The sequence below is a fragment of the Magnolia sinica genome, chromosome 14 (assembly GCF_029962835.1).
Source record: "Magnolia sinica isolate HGM2019 chromosome 14, MsV1, whole genome shotgun sequence".
Taxonomy (NCBI): domain Eukaryota; kingdom Viridiplantae; phylum Streptophyta; class Magnoliopsida; order Magnoliales; family Magnoliaceae; genus Magnolia; species Magnolia sinica.
Genome location: NC_080586.1, coordinates 13,694,998 through 13,719,775, shown reverse-complemented (window position 1 = coordinate 13,719,775; position 24,778 = coordinate 13,694,998). Strand labels below are relative to the sequence as shown.

Below are 24,778 nucleotides of genomic sequence, written 5' to 3'. Positions count from 1 at the left end.
TTCATACATGCATTCTTCTGAATAAAATCGATTTTTTTTTTTCATTTAGAAAATTTAAGGAAATTTTAAATAATTAAAAAACTCTAAAAATTGAAGCCTAGCTAGATCTCCAAAAAAATAAAAAATAAAAAATCCTATTTCTTCTGAATTTTTTCTAGTTTTGCAATATTTATGCATGTTTTTCTCCTCCTAATTTTTCCAAATGAGGTATTTAATTCATGAAAATTGAAGAGTGGTCGAAGTCCACTCCCCAACTAGATGTCCCAAAAAAAAAAAAAAAACGAATTCCCTTTTTTTTTTTTTGTTCAAGTATTTATGCATGTTTCCTGCTTTCTATTTTTTCCCTCAAAATGAAGGGATTGGATTTACAAAATTTGAAGAGTAGTGCTCGAAATCTACTCCCCAATCAGATCCCTATAAATTTTTTCAAATAATAATAGTAGTAAATTTCCCATTTTTTAAAATATTTTTCTGATTTTTGCAATTTTTGCGCATGTTTTCCCCTTTCCTTATTTTTCTCCCAAAATGAAGTATTTGATTCACAGAAATTGAAGAGTAGTGGTCGAATTCTACTCCCCAACCGGATCCCCACAAAAAAGTTTCAAAGAAAAGGAAAAAAAAAAAAAAAACAACAAATTTCCTTTTCTTTTTCTTTTTTTCTGATTTACATAGTATTACACATGTTATTCCCCCTTCTTGAGCTGTATCAGTGATAATATCGTCGATATAATCTATACATTGGAGATTTTGTAAAGAGAGCGGACAACATCGATACATTAGCGACATATCACTGATATTTTGCGGATACTTGCAAAATTGGTATTTCTAGTGATATCTGTATCACCAGCTTTGCAATACCGATATTATCACTGTTTTTATCAATAATATTGGTGATAACTAGAACACTGCTTGTCCTTTTTATGAATAATATCCAAATGTTCCCGTGACAATGTGAATTTCAGTGTTGTCCTTTTTACTAGTAAGCAAATAGAGAAGTAGCTCATCCAATTGATGTGAGCCTAATTGATGCTACTTTCTGACACTTCCTCTAAGCTGGAGCACGTGCCTCTCTTTTATAATGACTCGTGACTTTTTTTCTCTGCAGCTGCCCAAGTCAATGGTGCCGGATCCTGATAACCTGGAGCTATGGTTAAAGGTTCCCTAGTTCATGCTTCTTCTTTTTTTTTGCAAAAACCATACGTGGTAAGAACTGACTGTTTTTTTTTCCAGGTTGATGATGAAATAAAACAAAAGGGCACAACCAAGGATATGATCTTTAAGATCCCATTCCTGGTGAGCCATATCAGTTCCATCATGACACTTCTGGAAGGAGATGTTATCTTAACTGGTATGGAAGTTTTGTTGCCAATATCACCTTCTTTTCACCTTTTAATATATTTATTCTTGGCACATTAGAAGCTAACTTGAAGAGAGGAATGGGTATCTGGTGTGAAACACCCATAGAAAATGTATCAAATCTCATCACTATCTGATCGATACTGGACAGTGATGGAAATTGCCTCCCTGCTTGGTCCACCTCGTAAAGATTCAGCAGCAGAGGTGACACTATTGCTTTCCGATATTGATTGAGCAGTAGTAAGATTTACCCATGGTGGTATGAGCATGTCTAGAATATCAATTGGCAAATAGGGCTATCAACGGTTACTCAGATCTGTAGGCCCTATTTAAACAGATCTGGATCCAATTTTCAGACTCAGTTACCTAAACAGGTAGCAGCCAGATACCCTGTTAATACTGTGTGTGCATGTGCAATATAATTAATATTATATAGAGATAGAGAGGCCGTTCTCAGAGATCAATCCCCATTTATCTCTGGATTTAGTGTTCTAAATCGAAAACTGCACTTTCTGATATTGCAATGGTGTTTAGTGTTCCATTTCATTCTGATTTTGGGTTGAGGTGATCGATTTTCTATTATTCTTTGATTCGTTCTGATATTTTCGAAATTCATTCTTAATTCCAAAGATTAGGGTTTCTTCATTTTATTTCAGAAGATAATGTTTCAGAGAAAGGTATTGAAAGAGATTAGGGATAGGGGTTTGTCTCTGCCATATTTGGATTCCTTAACATGAAAACACAAAAAGAAAAATAAAATAAAATAAAATAAAAAAAACCTTCACCCGCCCGTTCCACTCCAAAAAGCAATATAAGATGGCTGCCGAACTGTCTAGACAGGATCCAGTACCTCAGGTAATACATGGCACCCAGACTAGAACCTGACTGGACGCAACCTGCCCTACTTGGGCTAGTCTGGATACGTCGAGCTTTGATACCGGATCACATCACTAGCTTGATATTTCAAGCATTTTTTGGATGTACAAGTGAAGTGAATTGTGAATAGTCACTTAATCGAGAGGAGCTGACAGACACCAAGGAAGTTTCTAAGTGATAAAATTCAAATGGCAGTTATGCTTAATCATGTTTGACTTGAAAATAATGCAGGCTATGCTTCTGGCTCTTCCACTGAAGCGACAGAACCAACTGCATAATCATGTATGCAAGCAAGTGATCCAGTTTTATGTTGATCCAGATACACACCGCTATCCAGAAAATGATATTCATAGCCAATCAGTCCCTCAGTATGAATGATGAAGAAATCACAATTTCACCATTTCCACTTTGTTAGACTATTGCAATTCAAATCAATATTGCATCCAAACACACCCTCAGCTTATGATAACAAATTATGTTCTCTTTGTGCAGGTACTCCAAAGGGTGTGGGTCCCGTAAGAGCAGGCCAGAAGGTGACTGCAGGCATAACAGGACTTATAGATGTCAACTTCAATGTTGAGAAGCGAAGGCCTGGAAGCTGTTGACAGCCCTTACAGTGGCCATGAGTCAGTTTCTGTGGTAAACATTCCTGTCAATGGGAGGCATTATCAAACTGCGGGCATCGATTGTGACACCAAATTTTCGAAGCCATCCACCCTCAACTGTTTTAAGAAATAGCGTTGTTCTGAATAAAGACTGATTAGACTTGAGCTTCCTGTATGTTTCACTTCTTTGATATGGACTTCGGATAATTGGCCGAGTTTGCTGAATAAAACTGCCCAAGCTTTCTTGAACTATGCAATGAAACATCTACACCATAAACATGACAGATGGCCCAAAATTCGTTTGCACCATGTTTTGGTGAAAATAAGCTGTATTGGACACATTACTTACCTCAGTGGTAGACTCTGATGAGTTTCAACAAGAGGTCTTGGGTTCGATACCCATAGGTGGTGTAATCCCACTACAACGTGCGTGGGTGTGTGTAAAAAAAAAAAAAGAGACAGTCTACACTGTCCTCTTATCCAGCCTGATATCCATTTTGTAAGCCGTTAATGGAATAGTTGGGGTGTCCGAATCAACGTTAGCGTTAGCATCAATCAACGTTAGCATGTTCTACCCATCTGTCAAACTAAACTCATGATTCAATGGCATGTGATCAAGGGCTTCTAACATTCATTTCGAAGCCCCGGAGGCCTGCTTGTACATAGCATGCTTTATCCAAGTCCCCATGGTCTGTTTGGATGTACCCTCAAAAGGGCCATTGGAGGCCTAAACAGCATTTTGATCACTACACTTTTGCATACCCTGGTGATGTGTCTCAATCCCCTGCTCGGCAAAATAGACACCAAAAAGCCAACCCTTGAAAACCAATCTTTACTGAAAAGCTGACTCTCTAACCCATAAGGCAGGCATGAAAACACTTTGCAGATAACCCTTTAACAGAAATGCATCCAAACAGGCCCTAATATAGGGAGCTGAGATACCAACCGTGACAGACCAAGTGTGCGTTACTACAACTTCGGTGCAGTGGCATAAAACAAGCATTTGGTGTCTTTGATGGTATGTAGCCCTGTAGAAAAGGATGAGTAACATTGTGGGTCCCTGTTCTGGAAACTGAACTTCCAGTCACCATGAAAAGAACTATACAAACAATTGGTTGAGAAAATTGAGATTTGGGCAGTGTTTGTATGTATTGCCAAAACATGGTGAGAAGAGCGTCCTGAGAATCCTTAATACACTAGGGCCTGTTTGGATACGCATTTTGGGATGTATTGTATCGTATTAGAAGTTATGATTTGACATTTACCGTGTTTGGATTGGAGTGAATAGGAGTTGAATCCCATGCGTGCAAATACAAACTCCAACCAAATTTTCGAACCGACGGTAGAGTATTGTCAGTAGGTTCTGTTGCCATCAATACTTCGTATTCATTACGCTGTATTCGGTAGCGGATGAAAGTTTGAAATTTGTACGATTACAAGATATCTGGTACCTATGCGGTGTAAGATCGGAACTGTTCATTTGGTACATTTCAACGTGAAAATCATCTAGGCTAGAAATCAAAAAGTTTCATACGTCAAACATGCCACCCGACCCAATTAAGATTGTACAATACGCAGACATAATACGTCCTATCCAAACATTGATCTGTATAAAGTATTGTATACGATGCCAAACAATACCTCCTATCCAAACATTGATTAGTATCTGATTGATTTGGATGTATTCTGAAAACCGTCCAATGTATACATGAACAGTACCCAAATACAATACAATACTATATGCGAATCCAAACAGGCCCTAGGGTGCTTGTAGCAGCCACTAAAACAAGATCCGGATTATTGCGTCATCTCAGATGATCTCACGATGTGTATAAAGATGAAAACAAATTCTGATAAAAAGAGTTTCTGGAATGGCAAGAAACATCGGGCAAATCGCAGTAATTGGATGCGAACTAATGAATCTTGAGAACAAGATTATATGCCACCGAGATTGTACACAACATCAGTAGATTCCAACTCGAAAGTAGGGAAGGCCCACTGGTCAAGCAGTCGCTTTATTTAAAGATGACGGTCGACTCACCAAAACAAAGATCAGAACTGGAAGAAATCAGAACTTCTGGAAGAAATCATAGATATGATCGGTGACTTCATCTGACCTTTCCTGGTTGAGGAAGTGGCCCACTCCTTCCATCACAACTACATCCTGCAGGAATGGAACATCTCTCTTGAAGCTGCCATTGTGTATATAATCCTTGGCACCAAGAGTGGTGTAAGTCAAGTCCAGGTCGCCCACGATAAACTTCACAGGTACTTTCACTTGAACCCCAGTCCACGGCGCTGTGAGCTCCCAATTGCTGCACATGCATCATGTGAGATAGCATAGACAGAACATAGGATTTGAAAACATGAGGCATTTCGTGATGTGGCATTGCCTATCATTAAGGAGGTGCATAGAGAAATCTGAAGCTTGTGTCTATTGCGAGTGACTAGGGACGTGGCACATGCCTTGCATGTGAATAGAGGAAGGCGGTTTTGAAGACATGGGTGGAGAAGCAGTAGCTATTTGATTACCTAACAGAGTGTGATTATTGATATGTTGGCAATGTGCATAGCATATATATCAGCTCAATGAAACAATTGTAGTTGTGAGGCCCACATTAGATATGCTGGTTTTCAAAATTAGAATTGATTTGACATTCGTAATCGCTGATCAGTAATTATTTATTCATTGAATTTTGACCATTGACTGCTTTTGTTCGGCTGTCCATTAACCATCCACCAAGCACCCAATTAAAATAGCAATAATTATATATCTATGTTTAAGATCCATCTAAATCAATTCCCATGATTTATAAGATTTATTTTGAGTTCATGGTATTCCACGTGTATTTTTATTTTTTTTACTGTAAGCATATCAGTAAGCATTTATTTGTTGAATTTGGACCATTGACTGCTTTTGTTCTGCCGCCCATTAACTATCCACCAATCACCCAATTAAAATAGCAATAATTATATATCTATGTTTAAGATCCATCTAAATCAATTCCCATGTTTATATGATTTATTTTGAGTTCATGGTATTCCACCTGTATTTTATTTTTTTTTACTGCAAGAATATGAACCATGTTACTGTACCAGAGTTAAAAGCAAGAGAGTCCCCACCAACGCATTGAGTGGGCCTCTCTATCTTCAGAAGAATGTCAGCTGCAGATATAAGCTTTGATTGGTCCCTTGGTGTGGCTTAGGTTCAGTTTTGTCGTTGTCTAAATGGCCATCATCGGACCCAACCCACTATTTCTGTTTATCTTGCCTTTGCTTTTCTGCTTTGTATTTCTGGACCTTTGGTTCACTTTCTAGTAATATAATCTGTTATATCATCTCTCACTACTATGAAGTGAATCTGATTGTAGCCCCCTCTCGAAGGAAAAAAGAAAATTTTTGTGGGCAGCCTCCATGATGAGTGATTTCCAAACCTTGGAGAGACATGAAATCCTCCATTTCCTCAGTTCTTAAGCAGATTCTGGGTTGTGCGGCAGGATTGCCGTCTTAGCCTGCCATAGTCTCTGTGCTGACTAGCTCTCTAGTGCATGTCTTGTGTTCTATGTTTGTTTTGAGCTTTGGCCTTGTTGATTGTAATTGGGTGAGGAGGAGGAGGAGGAGGAAGAGGAGGAGGAGAAGAGGGAGAAGCAGAAGGATGGAGCAGCGTAAGCTTAATTGCATGGGACATTTTCCCCTTGTTGCTTGCATTATATATAGTATACATGTTTTAAAAATTCACCGGTTCAAGAGGTTTCAGGCCTATCCCAACTTTTTTGGATTTTTATGTTTAATCTGCAGAGGCTGAATCTGAAAATTCTGGTTTTGGTTTCCCAAAACATGCAGGGAATGAACATGAAACCGGTTAAAAAGGGGGCAGCTTTTCTGATTCACTTTCCATTGATCTCCCTCTCAGGACGAAGTGGATATGAATACCTAACTGAATCAATGGCCTCTGCCCCGTGTGCAAAAATGGCAGTGTTTGGATATACAATTGAATTGGATGCACTATAGAGACGTACCACTTGTGTTCGATATCATTCACTACTATGGAGCCATGGGCAGAGAGCGTCTATATGGTGTTAGGTTCACATATGACCATGTTCAGTCCATGGAATGAAGACTCCGTAACTCTTCCGATCCTGAGTCAGGTCAGGGCTTGGCCAGGTCAGGCATATTTTCAATGCTGACTCATGTGGCCGAACCTGAGCGGACTCAACCGAGTCTGAGTTGACTCGGATCTCATCCTAAATCGGCTTGCCATGGTTCAATCACGGGTTTACACCCAGTGGAGCTGGTTGCATGTATGAGAGTGTTGGGAACAACAAGTCCCTCAAAAGCACCCAAGAAAAGCATAATGGTGCTCATCATTAAGTGTCAAGATCAATATTGCTAGAGTCCATAGAGCTTGTAGAACTAGAAAAAGAAAACAAGAGTGTTCAATGAACTCATCAGGACATGTGAAGGAAGCACAGATAAGCTTCATGGAACAACTCTCCAAGTGCAAGCAAAGCATCATAGAACAATTGGAAAAGTGTAAGCAAAGCACTAGGGTGTTTTTGTAGAACAACCTTGAGTTCCATGGTGAACAAGCCACAGCCCAGTGGTTATACTGGTCACCCCCAACCACTCGCAGCTTGGTACCAAGGTTTGAGTTGAAACACCAATGTTTTGGGAGCCTCAAATCTGGACAGTGGCATTATAGTAGTAGAAAAGTTGGAAGGTGTAGAGGTCCACACCAAGGTTAAAAGACTCGGCAACCCAGACCAACTCGTTCAGTCTCGACTCTCAAGTCAAGTCGCAACTCAGTCAAGTAGGGATGACTCATCCGACTGACTCATGGTGTCAAACAGGAATGGATCTGACCATGTCTGAGTTGACTTGGGACCAGTCAGACCATGTCTGAGTCGACTTGGATATGTTGCAGTGGACTCATCAAGTCTTAAGACTCTTAACACCTTGGTCCACAAAACAAGCACAGAAGCTGAGAGGTTGTGCCTGGACAGGGTCTGAATGTTATAGCACATCTATTTGCACCCTGTCGAGTTCGGTCAGAACCATAGTGAAGGTATGCTAATGCCGAAGTGGTCAATGAAGGTTATGCCATGTGGCTTAGCTCTTTTCCATAGTTTATGAAGGTGAGCATGGTGGTACTTCAGAGAAGGGCATACGCCAAGGTAGACTCTTAACAGAGTGATGATGAGGTGAGTGCATCTGGTGTACTCCTTTTAACTCATAGCAGAGCTTAAGATCACCATTGTGCTCGAAGGGAGATAGGGGTAGGTGCAACAAGTCCTGTAGTGGGCCATAATGAGGAATACCGGTGTTCATGAAGGATGCATTTAAGCAAACATCCCTGTGCATGAGTGAAGGGAGACCAGTTATGGTTTAGAAGCCAAAGAGTTATCATCCCCCTCGTAGATACCATTGTATCCTTTCTCTAGGAAAGAGATCTTTTACTTGATGTAGACACCATGGTATCCTTAGTGTTGAAGTTGTGTCCTAGAAAACCAATATGAATCCACTGGCATGTGGATGTGCCACGGGCGATCTCACCTATAGATCATGATGACCATGTGTCCATTGTAGACAGGAAGATGTGCACCAGTTAATGGTTTCACCTTAAATATACATAGATATGGGTTATGTGAGGAGTGACTCCTCTAGTAGTCTTAGGGAATTAGAGATTGGACACGACAATCATTAACCAATGAGAGTTGTGATCCATGGATCTCGGTACCTTGTTGTGCAATGACCATTACATGTACTTAGGACATACATGTGGACATCCTATGATGAGATGTACGGTCATCTTGTGATGGGACTTACTTGGGTCAGGATGGGTAGAGTTATCACTATAGATCGAAAATCGACTAGGTGTCAATTGTGCATTCTCCTCTACCCCATATGGAAGTGTGAGTGTGCCATGGATATAGGATTTGGCAATTGCATTGGTGGATCGAACTCAATGTTCGTAATATCAATACTATCGGCATCAATGGCGAGCGATACGAAACCTCTTGGAAGGCCCTTGAAATACAAAAAATTCGAAAAATCCTGTGTCGTACGATATATTGCAAAATATCGTGAGATATCGCAAAATATCGTGCGATATCAATAGATATTATCATTTCTACCGTTTTTTATCAGGAATTTTAACATTTCCTTCACAATTAAAGGGCCGGGAATGTCAAGGAAAAAAAAAGTAACAGCCCTAGAAAATCGATATATATATATATATATATATATAAGGGGAATACTTTCAAAATAGTGTATTTGGTTACCCGTAAAAGAGATTGCCTATCGAAAGTTGCATTTGGTGGGCAATCGATTGAAGCCATGCGCCGTTCGTAGGTAACTATGAAGAAAATCTTCGATTCCCTTCAATTTCGGCAAATAATATGAAAAATCGGAGATGTGGAGTGTATTTAAGAGAAAAAAAATGAGATTTTGGGGATTTAGGGTACCTCTGTTTCGAAAAAAAAAAAAAGGCCACGCGTGCCTTTTTACAGACGCGGATTAGCTACTGACAGGTTTAGAGTAGCGAGACTCGCTACTAAAGTGACGTCACCAAGTTATGTGGGCCCCACCATGATGTATGTGTTGTATCCACACCGTCCATACAATTGGAGAAATATTTTAAGGCATGATACAAAGAATGATTCGGATCCAAAGCTCCAGTGGACCCCATCATAGAAAACAGCAGGGAGAGTGACACCCACCATTAAACACTTCTAATGGCTACAAAAGTTTTCGATCAAGCTGATATTTGTTTTTTCCCTTATTTCATGTCTCTGTTGACTTATGGAAAGGTTAGATATCAAATAAACATCATGGTGGACCTTAGGAAGGTTTCAACGGTGGGAGTCACTCTCCCCACTATTTTCTCTGGTGGGGTCCACTACTGCTCTGGATCTGCCTCATTCTTTGTATAATGCCTTAATATGATCTCTCCAAATGGATGGACGGTGTGGATACAACACATAAATCATGGTGGGGCCCACAGAACTTGGTGACGTTACTTTAGTAGCGAGTCTCGCTACTCAACCTGTAAGGCTAATCCGCGTCTTTTTTTTTACACGGACGCATGCAAATTCGACAGAGGGTATTGACGGTCTTGTTGGGGGGAATCTAATGTAGGGGCATTTTCACACTGGGCTCGAGTGGGGTCGCCTGTTGGATGCAGGGGCACACTCGGGGTGGGTGACCCATGCGATTTGGGGCCCACGGGGGATGTCTCATGTTCGAAACTCCTTACCAGGGATGATTAATGCGTATTTCACACCGGGCTCGAGTGGGGTAGCTCGTGGAATGCAGGGACACACTCGGGGTGGGCGGCCCATGTGATTTGGGGCCCACGAAGGGGGTTCGGCCGAGGTCCTAACCCATGAGATGTGGGGCCTGGGCTATGAGATAAAGGGATTAATTTGTCATACTCTAATAGTTCGAGCTTTTAGAGCAAGTGGTTAATTGTCCTGCATCAAATTGGTATCAGAGCGGGAGGTCTCGTGTTCCAGACTCCTCACCGGGAGTGATTAATGCAGGGGCATTTTCACACTGGGCTCGAGTGGGGTCGCCTGTTGGATGCAGGGGCACACTCGGGGTGGGTGACCCATGCGATTTGGGGCCCACGGGGGAGGTCTCGTGTTCGAGACTCCTTACCAGGGGTGATTAATGCGCATTTCACACCGGGCTCGAGTGGGGTAGCTCGTGGGATGCGGGGACACACTCGGGGTGGGCGGCCCATGTGATTTGGGGCCCACGAAGGGGGTTCGGCCGAGGTCCTAACCCATGAGATGTGGGGCCTGAGCTATGAGATAAAGGGATTAATTTATCATACTCTAACAGTTCGAGCTTTTAGAGCAAGTGGTTAATTGTCCTGCATCAGAATATATAGGGCTCACCATGATGTATGTGGTTTATCCACACCGTCCATCCATTTGTTTACCTTATTTTAAGGCATGAGCCTAAAAAGTAGGCAGATCTAAGGCTCAAGTGAACCACGCCACGGGAAGCCGTGGTGACAATGATGCCCGCTGTTGAAACTTTCCTAGGGCCCATCATGATGTTTATTTGCCATCCAATTTGTTCATAAGATCCGATAGACCTAGATGAAGAGAAAACATAAATATTATCTTGATCCAAAAATTATGTGGCCCCCGAGACATTTTCAACTATAGCCGTTCAATCCTCACTGCTTCATATGGTGTGGTCCACTTGAGCCTTAGATCTCCCTACATTTTTAGCTCATGATTTAAAATTAGCTGTTAAAATGAATGGATGGCGTGGATAAAACATATACATTAAATTGGGCCCCACAAACCCCTGATAAAACATATACATCACATTACCGATGTGTAGTATATCTATGTTATCCATCCGTTTCTCCAACCCATATTAGGAATCAGGCGTGGTCCCAAAAATTATGCAGATCCAAATCTTAGGTGGACCACACCATAAGAAATAGTGGTGATTGAGTGCCTCACTATATATATATATATATATATATATATATCTCCTAAAATTTAAGCAGACCAAATTCCACTAACACATCATTAAAAACTTCATATTGCCCATGCTTCCAACGGTGTGGTCCACATGATATTTGAATCTGCCTAATATTTGGGATTATGGTCTAAAACTATTTGAAAAAATAGACGGACAAAGTGGATAAAATGTATATATTATGGTGAGGCCCTAAGATCAGTAGGCAATTCGCATCTCGCTAGGACCAAGTTAGAGATGGATGAACCTATGGGGCTCGTGGTGGGGCCCACAATGATGTTTGTGAGAAATCCGCTCAGTCCATCCATTTTTCCATAGCATATTAAGGCATGATACCAAAAATCAGGCAGATCCTAAGATCAAGTGGGCCGCACGACATGAAACAGTGAGCATTAAACGTCCATCATGCCCCAAAAATCAGCTAGTCACATTATTGATGGGTATGTTTATGAATTAATTATATTTTCATACATGTTTTAATACATTTATTAATGGTATGCATTCAATTTGAATATAGTTACATTAGTTCAATCAGCCAGCGCATAGCTTAGGACTCTTTACAAAGGAAGCCTATTATATACATTTCTTTTTTCAGATTTTATAATTTAAAAGTGTGTGTTAAGATATTTTTTAATAGTCCCTGAAGTTTCATTGAAAAATTCAACAATTTTCCCAATGTTTCCCCATGTTTCCCGAAAAGTGCGATAAATTACGCGATACAAACAATATATCCCGTGCGATAACCGATATGTATCTGATCCCAAGGGTGCGATACATGGTGCGATACCGATATTTCGAACACTGATCAAGCTCAAGTCATTAGTTTAGGGGCCCATTAGCTTAGACTGAGATCGAGATGATTGGACTTGATGTTACATAGAAAGATGATTAATTTTTAGAGTCGAGGATGTGCATGATGCATGAACCTAATTGGATGGTTTTCGCTCTCTTTATCAAGCTACCGTGTGGCCATTAAAAATGGTTGTAGATCTAGGTACATCCATTAGGGTCAGTTGATTCTTGCACGAGCCAATAAAGAATCTACTGGGTTTTACCTACAAACATGTTTATGACTACATTTGAAAAAAATCAAGGAATACATCAGGGTCAGTTGATTCTCGCACAGGCTAATAAGGAATCCATTGGATTTTACCTATGGACATGTTTATAGCTAGATCTAATTAGATTAAGGACTTATCAAGAAGTTTTCCACCAGGTCCAATACTTAAAAGAGGTTTCAAATTGCTTTGCAAATGTTTTAAACCATTGAAGTTTTGTTTTAACCATTAAAAATACTTTGATCACACTTGATGATGACCCGATGGTCCAGATCTAATCGTCCACTATTTGATCTCCATGAGATATAGATCTTTGATGGATGGTCATGACAGTGGAGGGATTGGATGGTGAGTGCATGCATGGATGAGGCGGATTGACAAACTTCAGACTAAGGTACACAAAAGTTACTTGTAAGGTGGTGGAGCATCATATAAGCAAATCCTATCTCAGAGGGGAGTAAGACTAGAGAGTCCTAGACATTTTTTTAGGATCCCAACCGTTTAATAGCCTAAATTTACACATACCATCAACCTTGGGGCTTTCGACGTATTGGTGAGGTTCTTAACAATTGGCATCAAAGCCAACATCAGGTATCATGTCCAAGTCCTAGAAGGGGCAACCTATGTAAAAGGAAACCTAGACCAGAGTGGAAGCTGTAAGGACGTGGAGAGGGCTACCTAGACAACCAAAGTGCAGTTATCATGAGTGGAGAGAGCCACATAGACAACCAGAGTGCAGCTACCATGCCTGGAAAGGGCTACTTGGAAAAGATGCCTAAGTGAGTGTCACCACAGAGTGGGCCGCCATGGACGTTGGCTATAAAGCATGATGGAATGTTATGATCCCAAGGCCATTACGTAAATGTAATGGTGGCAACCGTTACACTTGAGTCATAACAGCCACAATAGCCGTTATGGAAAACATGTCTCGTAACTACCATTAACGGCTTATTACGCCCCCTGTAAAGGGGCTAACAACCCTATAATGGTTTGTTACGGGACAAATATAGGTTTTTTGGATTTTTCTTTCAACATTATGTGGAAGAGAAGATAGGTTTTTTTGAGTTTTATTTCAATAATAAAAATTATATATATATATATATATATATATATATATATATATATATATATATATATATATATATATATATATATATATATATAAACCGTAATGGCCATTATGGGGGTCGTAACATCCATTACTACCCGTATTGTAAAGGTAACGGTGGTGGACATTACAGCCACCGTTACCGTTATAGAATACCTAAACCTCAACCCCTACCTAAGGTTTAAATGGCGACTGTCGGTTTCCCTTCACCTAAGATGGATCGTGGAGAGGCCTCTTACGTTAGAGGATTTGCATCGACAAAAAGAAAGGAGAAAAACTATATTGTGATTTACATTGCATGGAATTATGATTTAAACTATTGATTAATGGTATATTTATGGAAATCTAGGATTATTACAACAGGATGTTGTACGCATTAAATCCAAATTTTCAAAAACCCTTAATTCCACCACATTTCTAAATCGGAATCCAACACTTAGTTTTTCATGAGGTCTTTCTATGATAAGAGGACATGGCCTAGATCCCCTCTTACCCATCATGATATATCAGCCTTGGCAATTTCTCAATTTGGAATTTCTCTGAAGATGTTTTATACTTTTGAGGTTTTTTTTTTTTTTTTTTTTTTGGGGGGGGAATTATCAAGAAAATCTCACTAAAAATAAAATTATATATATAATGTTTATTTATTATAGATTTAATGAGATATTTTAAAATTGTAATCATATATGTGTGTATACAGTGGACAACAAATTTTGACTAAGTAATCATGATATGTATTATTTCGTCACAAAATAATAAATAATTAAGAACTTAAATTTTGAAAACTCGTGCTATTAACATGATAATATCGCCTGGACAATTTTTCTTAAAAGTATCAGGATATTTTTAAAATCTCAGTGATATTTGTAACAATATTTGGGTCCCCTCAAAAAGATGAGGAAAGAGACACATACCTATTGCAGATGATGAAACTTAAGGAGAACTTGGGTCCTAAAAGGAGAACACGAGCCCCTTGAAAGTTGTATTTACGAGGTGCCATTGACAGCTTCAGGCAGTGTATGTGAGGTGGCAAGCCTTAGTTGGTCATTTCTAGCTTGCTAGCATAGGCAAGTTCAGGTGGTAACATTAACTAAACAGGGTTTCACTCATTCACGATATCCTAGATCATGAGGAGCGTACGGCTCCTCAGGTAAGAATGTGACACATTGCCCTCAAGTACTAACATAGCAGGCTCGAGATCAATGCTTCCTAGGATCCAAATAGGGAAATCCTAACTGGTGTTGGCATTGTAGTCATCAAATAACTACCATTTCAGGCTCAGGATTAGTGAAGAACTGAGACAACAAAGGTATGTCCTAAACAAGAACGGCCCAAATCCCACAACTCAGTTGATTCCACTTGAATATGGCATTTCCCCCTTGTGCCATTGTAATGTGGTCAATGGGATTCTTGTTTTCAAGTAACTACCATTGCAAGTTCAAGATCAATGAAATACAAGGACAACAATGGTATGTCCCAAAGAGAACCAATTCAAATCCTGCAACTCAGTTTATTCCACTTGAATATGGAATGTCCCCCTTGTTTGAATGTGATTTGAATGTTCCTAATACCTAATAGCATCCAATACAGTTGACAACATCCACGTCTTAAAGTACCTTAAAGTACGTTTGAACATGATATAGATTAAAACTCTACAGTGAACATCTCATGAAGACATCAAGCTCATAACATTTCACTTCAAATGTAAAACTATGAGCCACACGAGAACATTGTACATTAACAAATTATGATTCTTTTACAATTTGTTAAGCTTAGAAATCGTTAAAAAAAAGGGCCTTCGAGACTGACGGCCATATATAAAAGGCATAGCAGAGTTTCTTGAAGTCAGAAAATAGTTATAAAACTTGGTGAGTTGAGTCAACTAGATTCAATGAGATTTTGAGCCGAGTCTGTTGGGAACTCGGTCTAGACTTGGTAAACTCATCGGATCTGCTTGAAAACTCAGTCAACTCAAATGACTCAGCATGACTCGATCCAAATTAATGGCTGGGTCAACTGCCTTTTAGGCATAAAAGGCAAAATGTGGCCAGCTATAGTCAAACTCACAACCTGACCTCCACAAGCAAGGACTGGCAAGTGTGCTATTAACAAATATTGTGTTAAACCGCTACTCTCTTTTTTTGGTATTTATCCCTGTCAAATATTTTCAAGTATTTATAACACTCCAAACACTTTTAATTTATATATTAAAATATTGAGTCGAGTCATCTTAAGACATCGAGTCAACCCAAGCTGATGGGACATTGAGTCAAGTCAAGTTTTCAGGTTTTTGAACTATGGGGGTCAGAACTGCTTCCATCAAAACAGGTAAAAAAGAAAAGAAAAAGAAAAGGCATTTTATTCACATGGAAAACATAGATAAGTAGTCATTCTAATAAGAGACATATTTCAAATCAGCAACTTATAACAATTAAAAAGAAGTTGGTAGAAAACATACCGATCTATATTTCGGTAGTAGTTCAGTCCTCCAGTAAAGCCTGACTTGCTGAATTTACTGACATAATAATCAATATCCTCTTCACACAACCATGGGGGCAAGGTAATTGGTTCGGGCGGCGATTCTGCAAGAGCTCCTTTAGGTACAATTAGAGGACCTGGATTGCGAAGAGTTAGAGATTTCTTGATGAGTGTTCCCATATCAATCATAGCAAACTCAGATTCAGCTGCTCCAGGTTCCTGCATCATAACAACTGATGTTTTGTTAGCCCAGAAAAAAAAAAAATGGCATTGAAAGACATAACTATGTACAACCAATAACAACACTGCCTACATTTACAGCATGTTCCCCAAGATGACTTTACACAAGATGAGAATGCCTACAAACAGCTTCGGCAAATACAGAATTAAATTCCATGTTGAAAAGGTAGGAATGTAATCGCTAGAAAATGGTGTTCACCTTGGAGTAGAATTATTAGCGGAATGCCAGGTTTGGTTCCCAAAATTTCCTTGTGTTACCACAAAAAATTCCATGGAAATAAGATGTGACACGACACATGCTAGCTCCAGTGTGAAGATGTCAGGCCATCCCCACTAGGAATATTCTTGTCTACCAAGGATCGGGCCAAGCTGACCATCAGGTAGGCTACATGCGTGTGTTTAATGTGGGCCATTGATCCTATTAGCAATGCATTTATCTTGTATACATACGACGCACTTGATGATCATAGGACTGAATTCTGAGACATGCCATTTAAATTGTGAGATGTCTGGATGAGCGGCTCTGATATAACACACACCTGTCTGCCTGAATGGATTCATACGCCTACTCTCATTGCAAAATTCTCTGCTCCATAATGAATTGATCTTTAGTTTAAGAGGAACGTTAGTATGCCACTCTTCTCTGCAGCTGCCCTTCAGTTCACATGGCAAACACATATTGTGATTGGTATTGTTGATCTGGTGGGCCACCTCAAGTAGATTGGACTATTTGTAGTCATACAACTGCTGTAATGGCTTGTTTCACAACACGATTTGAAATCCTGTGGAATCAGGTGAATTTGAGTTTGTACAGAATCCAAGTGGATTTGAAATCATAGCTCTTAGGTGGGAGTTCAAAAGGAGCTCTTTTGGGGGATTTGAATTCCTCTCAAATCCAAATCATTCCAATGCCTTGCTACCCAAAAACAGCAAATCCCCACAAATCCTCCGATTCCATGCTGCCAAACAAGACCTAATGAGGAAGGAATGGTTGGTTCAAAACATAGCATTGATCCACATTCAACCAGAACAACTCAAAAGAACTGAATCGCTGTGCTGTTCATTTACTGCAATTTTGGCTACTTACCATCATGAGACAGTCCACAAAATGAACAGTCCCAATCCCCACAAATGTTTGCCTTGTGTACCATGAGGAATTCCATGGTTATTATAAGACCCAAGCAGCACATTCACATCCCCAATAATCCAAACCACTTGAACTGAAATGTCTCCAGCTTCCAATTTAAATAGACCCTTCTAATTGGGTTCAACCTAGACTTCTTCCAGCTGCCACATAATTGAGAGGACTCATCCAAACAGCCCGATTGCCAGACTAGTGTGCAATAACACACAAGTCAAATCTCAACTAAGTCAACACAGATGAGCTTTCTTTTTCATAGGGAAAAAAAAAAAAGCAAAATAATCATTGAGCAAGCAGACTCTTGAAAATATTGAATTTCAGAAAGTAAAATTGCCTTTCTAATTTCAGCTCCTAGCCATGGCGTGCCATAACGGCATTACGGGGCCGTAAAGGCTGTTACGTAAAGGTGGCGGCAGCAACCGTTACACGTTATAGAGTCCTTACGGGCATTATGGAAAAGTGACCCGTAATGGCCATTCCAATTACAGATACTTGATTTACAAGATTAACCTTCCTTCCATCAATACCGTGATAGACCTCGTCATCCTAACTAAAAGGGAATTAAGCAAATACCCAATTAGACAATGATCTCAAAACCTAAATCACATCTTCGAACAAAAAATCATTGTACTTAAATAACAACAGCACATGAGTCTAGCTTTTGGATAAATACCACATACTCCACAAGGCTTCACAAACATCATTCCTTTCTAAAATCGGCAAAATACTCTCAAACTAGGTCCTTAGGAATTTTTTCAATATAAATTGCCTTAATCTCTCCGGCTCGTTAATTGCGTTGGTAGAGACAGCATCATGTCTGTGAGTGATCTGGAGTTTGATCCCTGGTTGTCTTACCTTGCAATTACTGCCTTGGATGTATCCAAGCTACCAAAAGATCCCTTCTTTAACATACCCATGCCCATAAGATGCGTATTATTCTCAGTGTGGGTGTGAGGCCCACATTTTAAATGGATCAGATATTCATTTATAATCTATGTACGTATATTCATTTATAATCTATGTAAAAGCATAATTGTTGCTATAAAAATGCATTTAAAATCGATCAGGGTTGGTGCATACAGCACCACATTAATTCATTGATTCACTGATTGGCATACACACATTAATTCTCACTTGTACCATGCAATTGCCAAAATCAAAATGGAGTGTATGCAAATCAACCAGGGTTGGTGCATACAGCGCCATATGTATGTATATATATATATATATATATATATATATATGTGTGTGTGTGTGTGTGTGTGTGTGTGTGTGTGTGTGAAATAATCTTAATAAAAAACAGTACAATGTTAAGGCATCCACTCAGGTATGAGAGGCCGCAAAATCAGTATTAAGCCTAACCAGATTTTGGCAGACCCCATCCTTCCATGTCGGATTTCCCTTGCTATATCCGCATATCCCATCTTTTATCGCAATTCACCTCGAGGTAACATAGGTCGCACTTTCCTCCAAGGTTCGCATCCATATGATGAATCCAAACCGTTCATTCATCCTAAGGCTTCATGAATGAGCCACAGACAATCCAAACCATTCACTCATCGGAAGGATCCATGAATGGGCTATAGATCAAAAATCACAATTATTGAGAAACCACAATCATGGGGAACTATAATTTTGTATGAAGCAGCAACCGAGTTTTGTAGACCCTTTTCTAAAGAGAATGATTTCAATGCGCACAGTGAGCACAGAGAGTGAGCATATTATCTCTCACCATTAAACAAAAATTTCAAAATGAACTCCAAATGCAAAATTTCAAATGCCCATTTCAAAAAACCTATTAAGATTCCCGCCAAGCACCACCTGAACAGCAGGAGAAGTGTGCGCAACAACTCCCCGTGCACACTGTGCACACACAATCTTCCCCCCTTTTCTTTCAAAGACCACCAATGTGGGTCCACTGGAATTTTTGGCCCATGAGCATTCATGGCCGTCCACTAGGAATGAACAGTCCAGAACATTTCAAAATGAGCTCAAAATGCAAATTTTCAAATGCCCATTTCAAAAAAAAAAACCTATTAACATTCAGTGTGCGTACGATCTCCCAGTGCACACTGTGCGCACACAATCTTCCCCCTTTTCTTCCAAAAGGTTACCAATGTGGGTCCACTGGAATGTTTGGCCCATGACCATTAATGGCCGTTCACTATGAATCAACGGTCCAGATCATCAAACAGAAATTCACATAAGAAAAGAAGAAATTCACAAACAGAAAAAAAAGCAAAGGAGAACCTGGAATCTACAAATGTAGTAATCCTTGCCAAGGACGGCCCTGAGCGTTTCAATCGGCTTTCTCTGTGGATTACGTGGCCTAAAGCAAACGCTCAGATTAACCAGCGCCTTAATCCGGTCCGGTCGAAACAAGCAAAAATACCAAGCCACCAAAGCACCCCAGTCGTGGCCCACCAAGAACACCTGACCCCATCATCACCGTCCATCCAAAACAGTATAAATAAAAAGAAAAAAAAAATACAAAAACAAAACCATAATCATAATAACTTTTGAGAAACCAGTACCTAGTGCTCCCATACTGCTATTTGCATAGACAAACCTGGGCAGTCCGATCAATTGATCAGCACCGTCCATTTAGTCCAGCCCAAGTTCAAACTGCACCACATCAGCCACAAAAAAGATCCACTCTAATCAGAACCATCCAATTGGTACATTTTTATTTTTAATTTTTTCCAAATAGACCATGAAGAGTGGGCATGAACTAATGGACGGCTCAGATGAACCGATTAGATTGGGCAAGCCTCTTAGAGCAACAAGCACGACTACAGATTGCATGCGCCTACGAGCAAAAGATCACTTCTCATTATTTAATATTTCAGTTAATATTAATTAATGGATTTTTTTTTATTTACTTGGGGTAGAGAAAGAGCATCGATGAGAGCGATGAGATCGCCGACGATGTGGAAGATGGTGTAGGCGTCTTTTGAAGGTGGCGCGTCCGTGTCGCCGTAGCCGCGTAGGTCTGGAGCCACGGCTCGGTAGCCGCGCGCCGCGAGGCCGTTGATCTGGTGCCGCCACGTGTACCAGATATCAGGAAAGCCATGGAGGAAGAGGATCACTGGGCCATCTCCCTTTTCTGCTATATGCATGTTTATGCCATTAACGGCCACGATCCTATGCTCGATCCCATCCATCTCTCTGTATATCTCTCGATTCCGTTTACTTTATCTTCTGGGTTTCCTCTCTTGGTTCTCTTTTAAGGAAGAGGCTTGCTCCGGTCAATCGCGCTGGATAAGGGACATTTGTCGCCCGCAACTGATGTGTGTCAGATTGCATTTATCTATCTCTGCAGTCTGCATCGAGTTGGTAGATTTGGGGATACGGACCCGGATTGGGCCATGGTGACGTATGGGTTTTGTCCACACCGTCCATCAATTTTCCATATCATATTAGTATATAAAAAAAAAAAAAAGAAGAGTCAGTTTCAAAGCTCAATTGGGCCACACAGTGGGATTAAACGTACACCGTTGAAAAAATTTTGGGGCCCACGGAAGTTTCGGATCCAAGCTGATATTTGTTGTTCCCCTTCAACCAGGTATACGTGGCCTTATGAAAAGGTTGGATTTCAACTAACCATCACGGTCGGTCCTAAGAAGGTTTCAATGGTGGGTGTCTTATCACCGCTGCTTCCTCTGGTAGGGTCCACTGGAGCCTTGGATCTGACTCCCGTTTTGATTTTCACCTAAAATGACATGGAAAAATTGATAGGCGGTGTGGATAAAACCCATACATTACGGTGGCCACTCAGAGCCCTGTCCATTCCGAAAACGGATTGGCTACTCCCCTGCCGCCAGCCAAAATGGCTATTGGTCCGTGCTCTGGGCCCACCATGATGTATGTGTTTCATCCATGCCGTCCATATATTGTTCTAGATCATATTATGGTTTTAGACCAAAAATGAGATATATCCCACTCTCAAGTGGACCACGTTACAGGAAATAGTGTTGAATGAACGTCGACCATTAAAAACCTTTCGGGGCATAAAAGTTTTGGATCAAGCTAACCTTTCCTTTTTCCCGTCTGCGTCTGTATGACCTAATCAACAGATTGGGTGTCAAATAAAAAGTACATTTGGCCTTAAGAGGATTTTAATGATGGATATCCAATCGCTATTGTTTTCCTGTGGTGTGGTCCACCTGAGATTTATATCCCTCTCATGTTTGGGATCAGGCTCTAAATTTATTTGTAAAAATGGATGAACGGAATGGATGAATCACATACATCATGGTGGGGCCCACTGAACACCGACCATCAGCCACCGGGCTAGTGGCAGGGGAGTAGCCAATCCGTTCTCATCCATTCCTGGCCAGGGACGAACGGGTAGTACCCAATCCACGTCCATAAATTTGTTTGACGCGCACCCTTACACGCAGCCAACATGTACCAATCTAACTCGTTCGTGGCAGATCTGAGTGGTTCGTGGACGTTTTTTATTATGAACATGCATGAAAACTGAAAATATGGACGGTCCTGTTATCTGAATGCAAAGAATGGGGGCCTTCTGCAAGTTTTTTGAAACGGTTCGTTCGTTTAGTATTGGAGTGGCTCACATGATGAGTTAACCGGGCTGATTTTGCCATATGGTCATTTACAAGGTTCCGGTCCTTGCTTCAGTGGCAGATTCTTAGGAGTTTCAACACGAGTTCGTGGGTTCGAAATCCCACCACGACGTGTGTGGCCGGTAGGGATGCACATCGAACCGGTAGAACCGTGGAACCGGATAGGAACCGATCAAATGGTCTAGTTTGGTTCGGTTATAGATTGCACCAGTTCCGTTTCCGGTTCTAAAAATTCAAGAACCATTGGATACGGTTTGGTTTCGATTTAAAGGCGCATAAAACCGAACCGAACCGTTAATCCAAACCGTGGACCCGAACTGTGAATCCAAAATCATAGGATGTATTGATCATTTTACAAAATGCTCTCACCATTGATCTAGACCATCGATTATCTTTTTCTTTTCTTTTTGGCTATGGCCCTCACACTGAATAGAAATATCCAAATTAAGATTTCAACTCCTGTTATATCAAGTTATACCAGTCAAATGACTAATCATTATGAGCCAAATACCAGTTGTTATGGCCAATATTTCAATCTTTTTTTCTTTTTCTTTTTTTGAAATATGTTTTTAATATACATGAGATATTAGGAGCACATGTATCAAATGATACAATGTTTGAAATGACCAATTGTCAACTCATATGAGCTTTAAGTGTACAAGTATAATATATTGATACTGTAAATTCAATCAAGCAAAGTCACAATTGGGCTGGATTTTAAAAAGTCCAAAATCGTGGAACCGTTTCGGAACCGAACCGGTTTTCATGGTCCGGTTCCGGTTCGATTCTAGGGTGCTAATAGTCTGGTTCCGATTTTGAAAATCCGAGAACCGTTAGGAACGGTTCGGTTCCGGTTTCACCCCAGAACCGGATCGAACCAACCCGTGTGCACTAGCCGATGCGTGCGTAAAAAAAAATTAAAAAAAAAATCTGCATACATGATTGGCTGGCACGTGTGCAACTGCAGAGGTGCATGTGGGAACTACGTACTTCATTGATGAAAGCTACATTGAAGGGCCGGTTGACTAGATTCAATCTAACAGTTTCTTCTGCTCACACCGTTCTCATCGTCGTTAATTTTAAGGTCATTGTCCAAACGAATAAGATTCTGTTTGATTTTTCAATTGTTGACTGTTAATCGAAGAATAGATTAAATGAATGGTATGGATTCATTTCAGTCCTTGCCATTTATAAGGGGTCATTTGGCACCGTGGATTGGTGGGGGATGGAGGGGATTGGCAATCCCCTTACTATTTGGCAGCATAAAGTAATCGGGGATTGCAAATCCAGGGGTTTCCAATCCCCTTTTTGAGGGGGTTTGCAATCCAAGGTGAGAGCTTGGATTACACCTAAAATCATTTCAATAGTTGCAGGTGTAACATGTATGTCACTGTACACCATCATTTTATTGGGCATAAGGCCCACTAATGATGATCAGCACCGTCCAAACATTATCCATGTAAATCAGCACCTTCCAAACATTGTCCAGCACCATCCAAACATTGTCCATATTAATCAACGATTAAAAATCGTTGGTTAGTCACTCAGACATGATCTCGTGCTTGCAGTCCATCTGAGACTTGGAATTTCATCATTTTCAGGCAAAGCATATATTTCAGCAGGCTTATCACAACCATAGTGTCAAAAATTATATATCTCACTAATTAGGAATATTAAAGTTGATTTAATAATTAAACTCAAACCCATATAAATATACCATGCATGCATAGGTATTTTTGAATTAAAGTTGATTTACAGTCCAGGGTGCCAAACATGCCGGGCGATTGCCAATCCGGTGGGTTGCCAATCCTGGGGCCTCCAAATCCACGCTCCCAAACAGGCCCTAATCCACTCGGACTCGGGTTCCACAACTTGCAGCGGTACCACAACTTGAGTACATGCCATCTTTCGCAACAAGATACCACTTATGGAGGACATCAGTACCATTGAAACGGTAGGCCACCCCACCATGAAGGTTACTATCACCAAGAATAAGACTGATCCACTGATTAGGTGGGCCGCACTTGTATGTTGAGTCAGCCCACATGATGATCGGAGTGGCCTGATTTCTGATCCAGGTGATTTTAACAGAAGGGACTAGGTTTCTCATGGCACGGATGTCCCTCTAACGGAGGAGGCATGGGGATAGGGAAGATGGTTCGGTACCGTGCATGCATGTGATGTGATTGATTCTCTGGAGAGTAAATGCCGCATTGAATGCAAGCAATGGGCACTTGAATCGGGACGCGGATTCGCTGCGAAAGCCTTTCGCACCAAGTTCTTTCACAAGCATGCTGGGTGGGACCCACCGTTATGTTTTTGATCAATCCATCCCTTCCATACGTTTTTATAGTTCATTGTAAGATGTCTGATCAAAAATGAGTTGGATCCACAACTCACTTGAGTCACACAAGAGAAAAAATTAGGGAAAGAAATTTGTACCATTGAAACCTTCCTAGGCTCCATTCTAATGTCTATGGGCCATTCAAACCGTTTATAAGGTCACTCCCAATAAGATAAAGTGAAAGAATCGAAAAAAAATCCTGGTACGGAATTTCATGTCCATAAAAAATTTGTACCGTTGAAACCTTCCAAGGCTATATTATGATGTCTATAGGCCATTCAAACAGCTTATAAGGTCACTCTCAGTAAGATAAAGTGGAAGAATCGAAAAAATATCCTGATACGGAACTCTCCAGTGGCTCACTTGAGATTTGGTTCGACCTAATTTTTGGTCACTGTCCTAAAATGATTTCCTAAAACAGATGAACAAAGCGTATTTCTCCAAAATATTCCGGTGGGCCTTGCCCAACATTCTTATAAAG

The 24,778-nt window shown here is 40.4% G+C and overlaps 2 protein-coding genes across 3 annotated transcripts in view; one reads left to right on the top strand and one right to left on the bottom strand.

Moving 5' to 3' along the window:
• The window catches only part of LOC131225097 (probable acylpyruvase FAHD1, mitochondrial), a 32,850-nt gene extending 29,764 nt beyond the window's left edge, over window positions 1-3,086 (top strand). For both annotated transcript variants that reach the window (XM_058220518.1, XM_058220517.1), the window contains 3 exons: window positions 1,106-1,156; window positions 1,231-1,348; window positions 2,725-3,086. In XM_058220518.1, coding sequence (XP_058076501.1) covers window positions 1,106-1,156; window positions 1,231-1,348; window positions 2,725-2,837 — 282 coding nt within the window. In that variant the 3' untranslated portion in view covers window positions 2,838-3,086. The remainder of the gene's footprint in view (window positions 1-1,105; window positions 1,157-1,230; window positions 1,349-2,724) is intronic.
• A 1,559-nt stretch (window positions 3,087-4,645) lies between these two features.
• On the bottom strand, window positions 4,646-20,602 carry LOC131224693 (uncharacterized). Its single transcript, XM_058219998.1, has 4 exons — window positions 20,247-20,602; window positions 19,615-19,797; window positions 15,964-16,202; window positions 4,646-5,152 (listed from the first exon to the last, which is right to left on the bottom strand). Exons 1-4 carry the CDS (start codon window positions 20,526-20,528, stop codon window positions 4,906-4,908), a joined length of 951 nt encoding a protein of 316 aa, XP_058075981.1. The 5' UTR covers window positions 20,529-20,602; the 3' UTR covers window positions 4,646-4,905.
• Window positions 20,603-24,778: the final 4,176 nt, after the last annotated feature.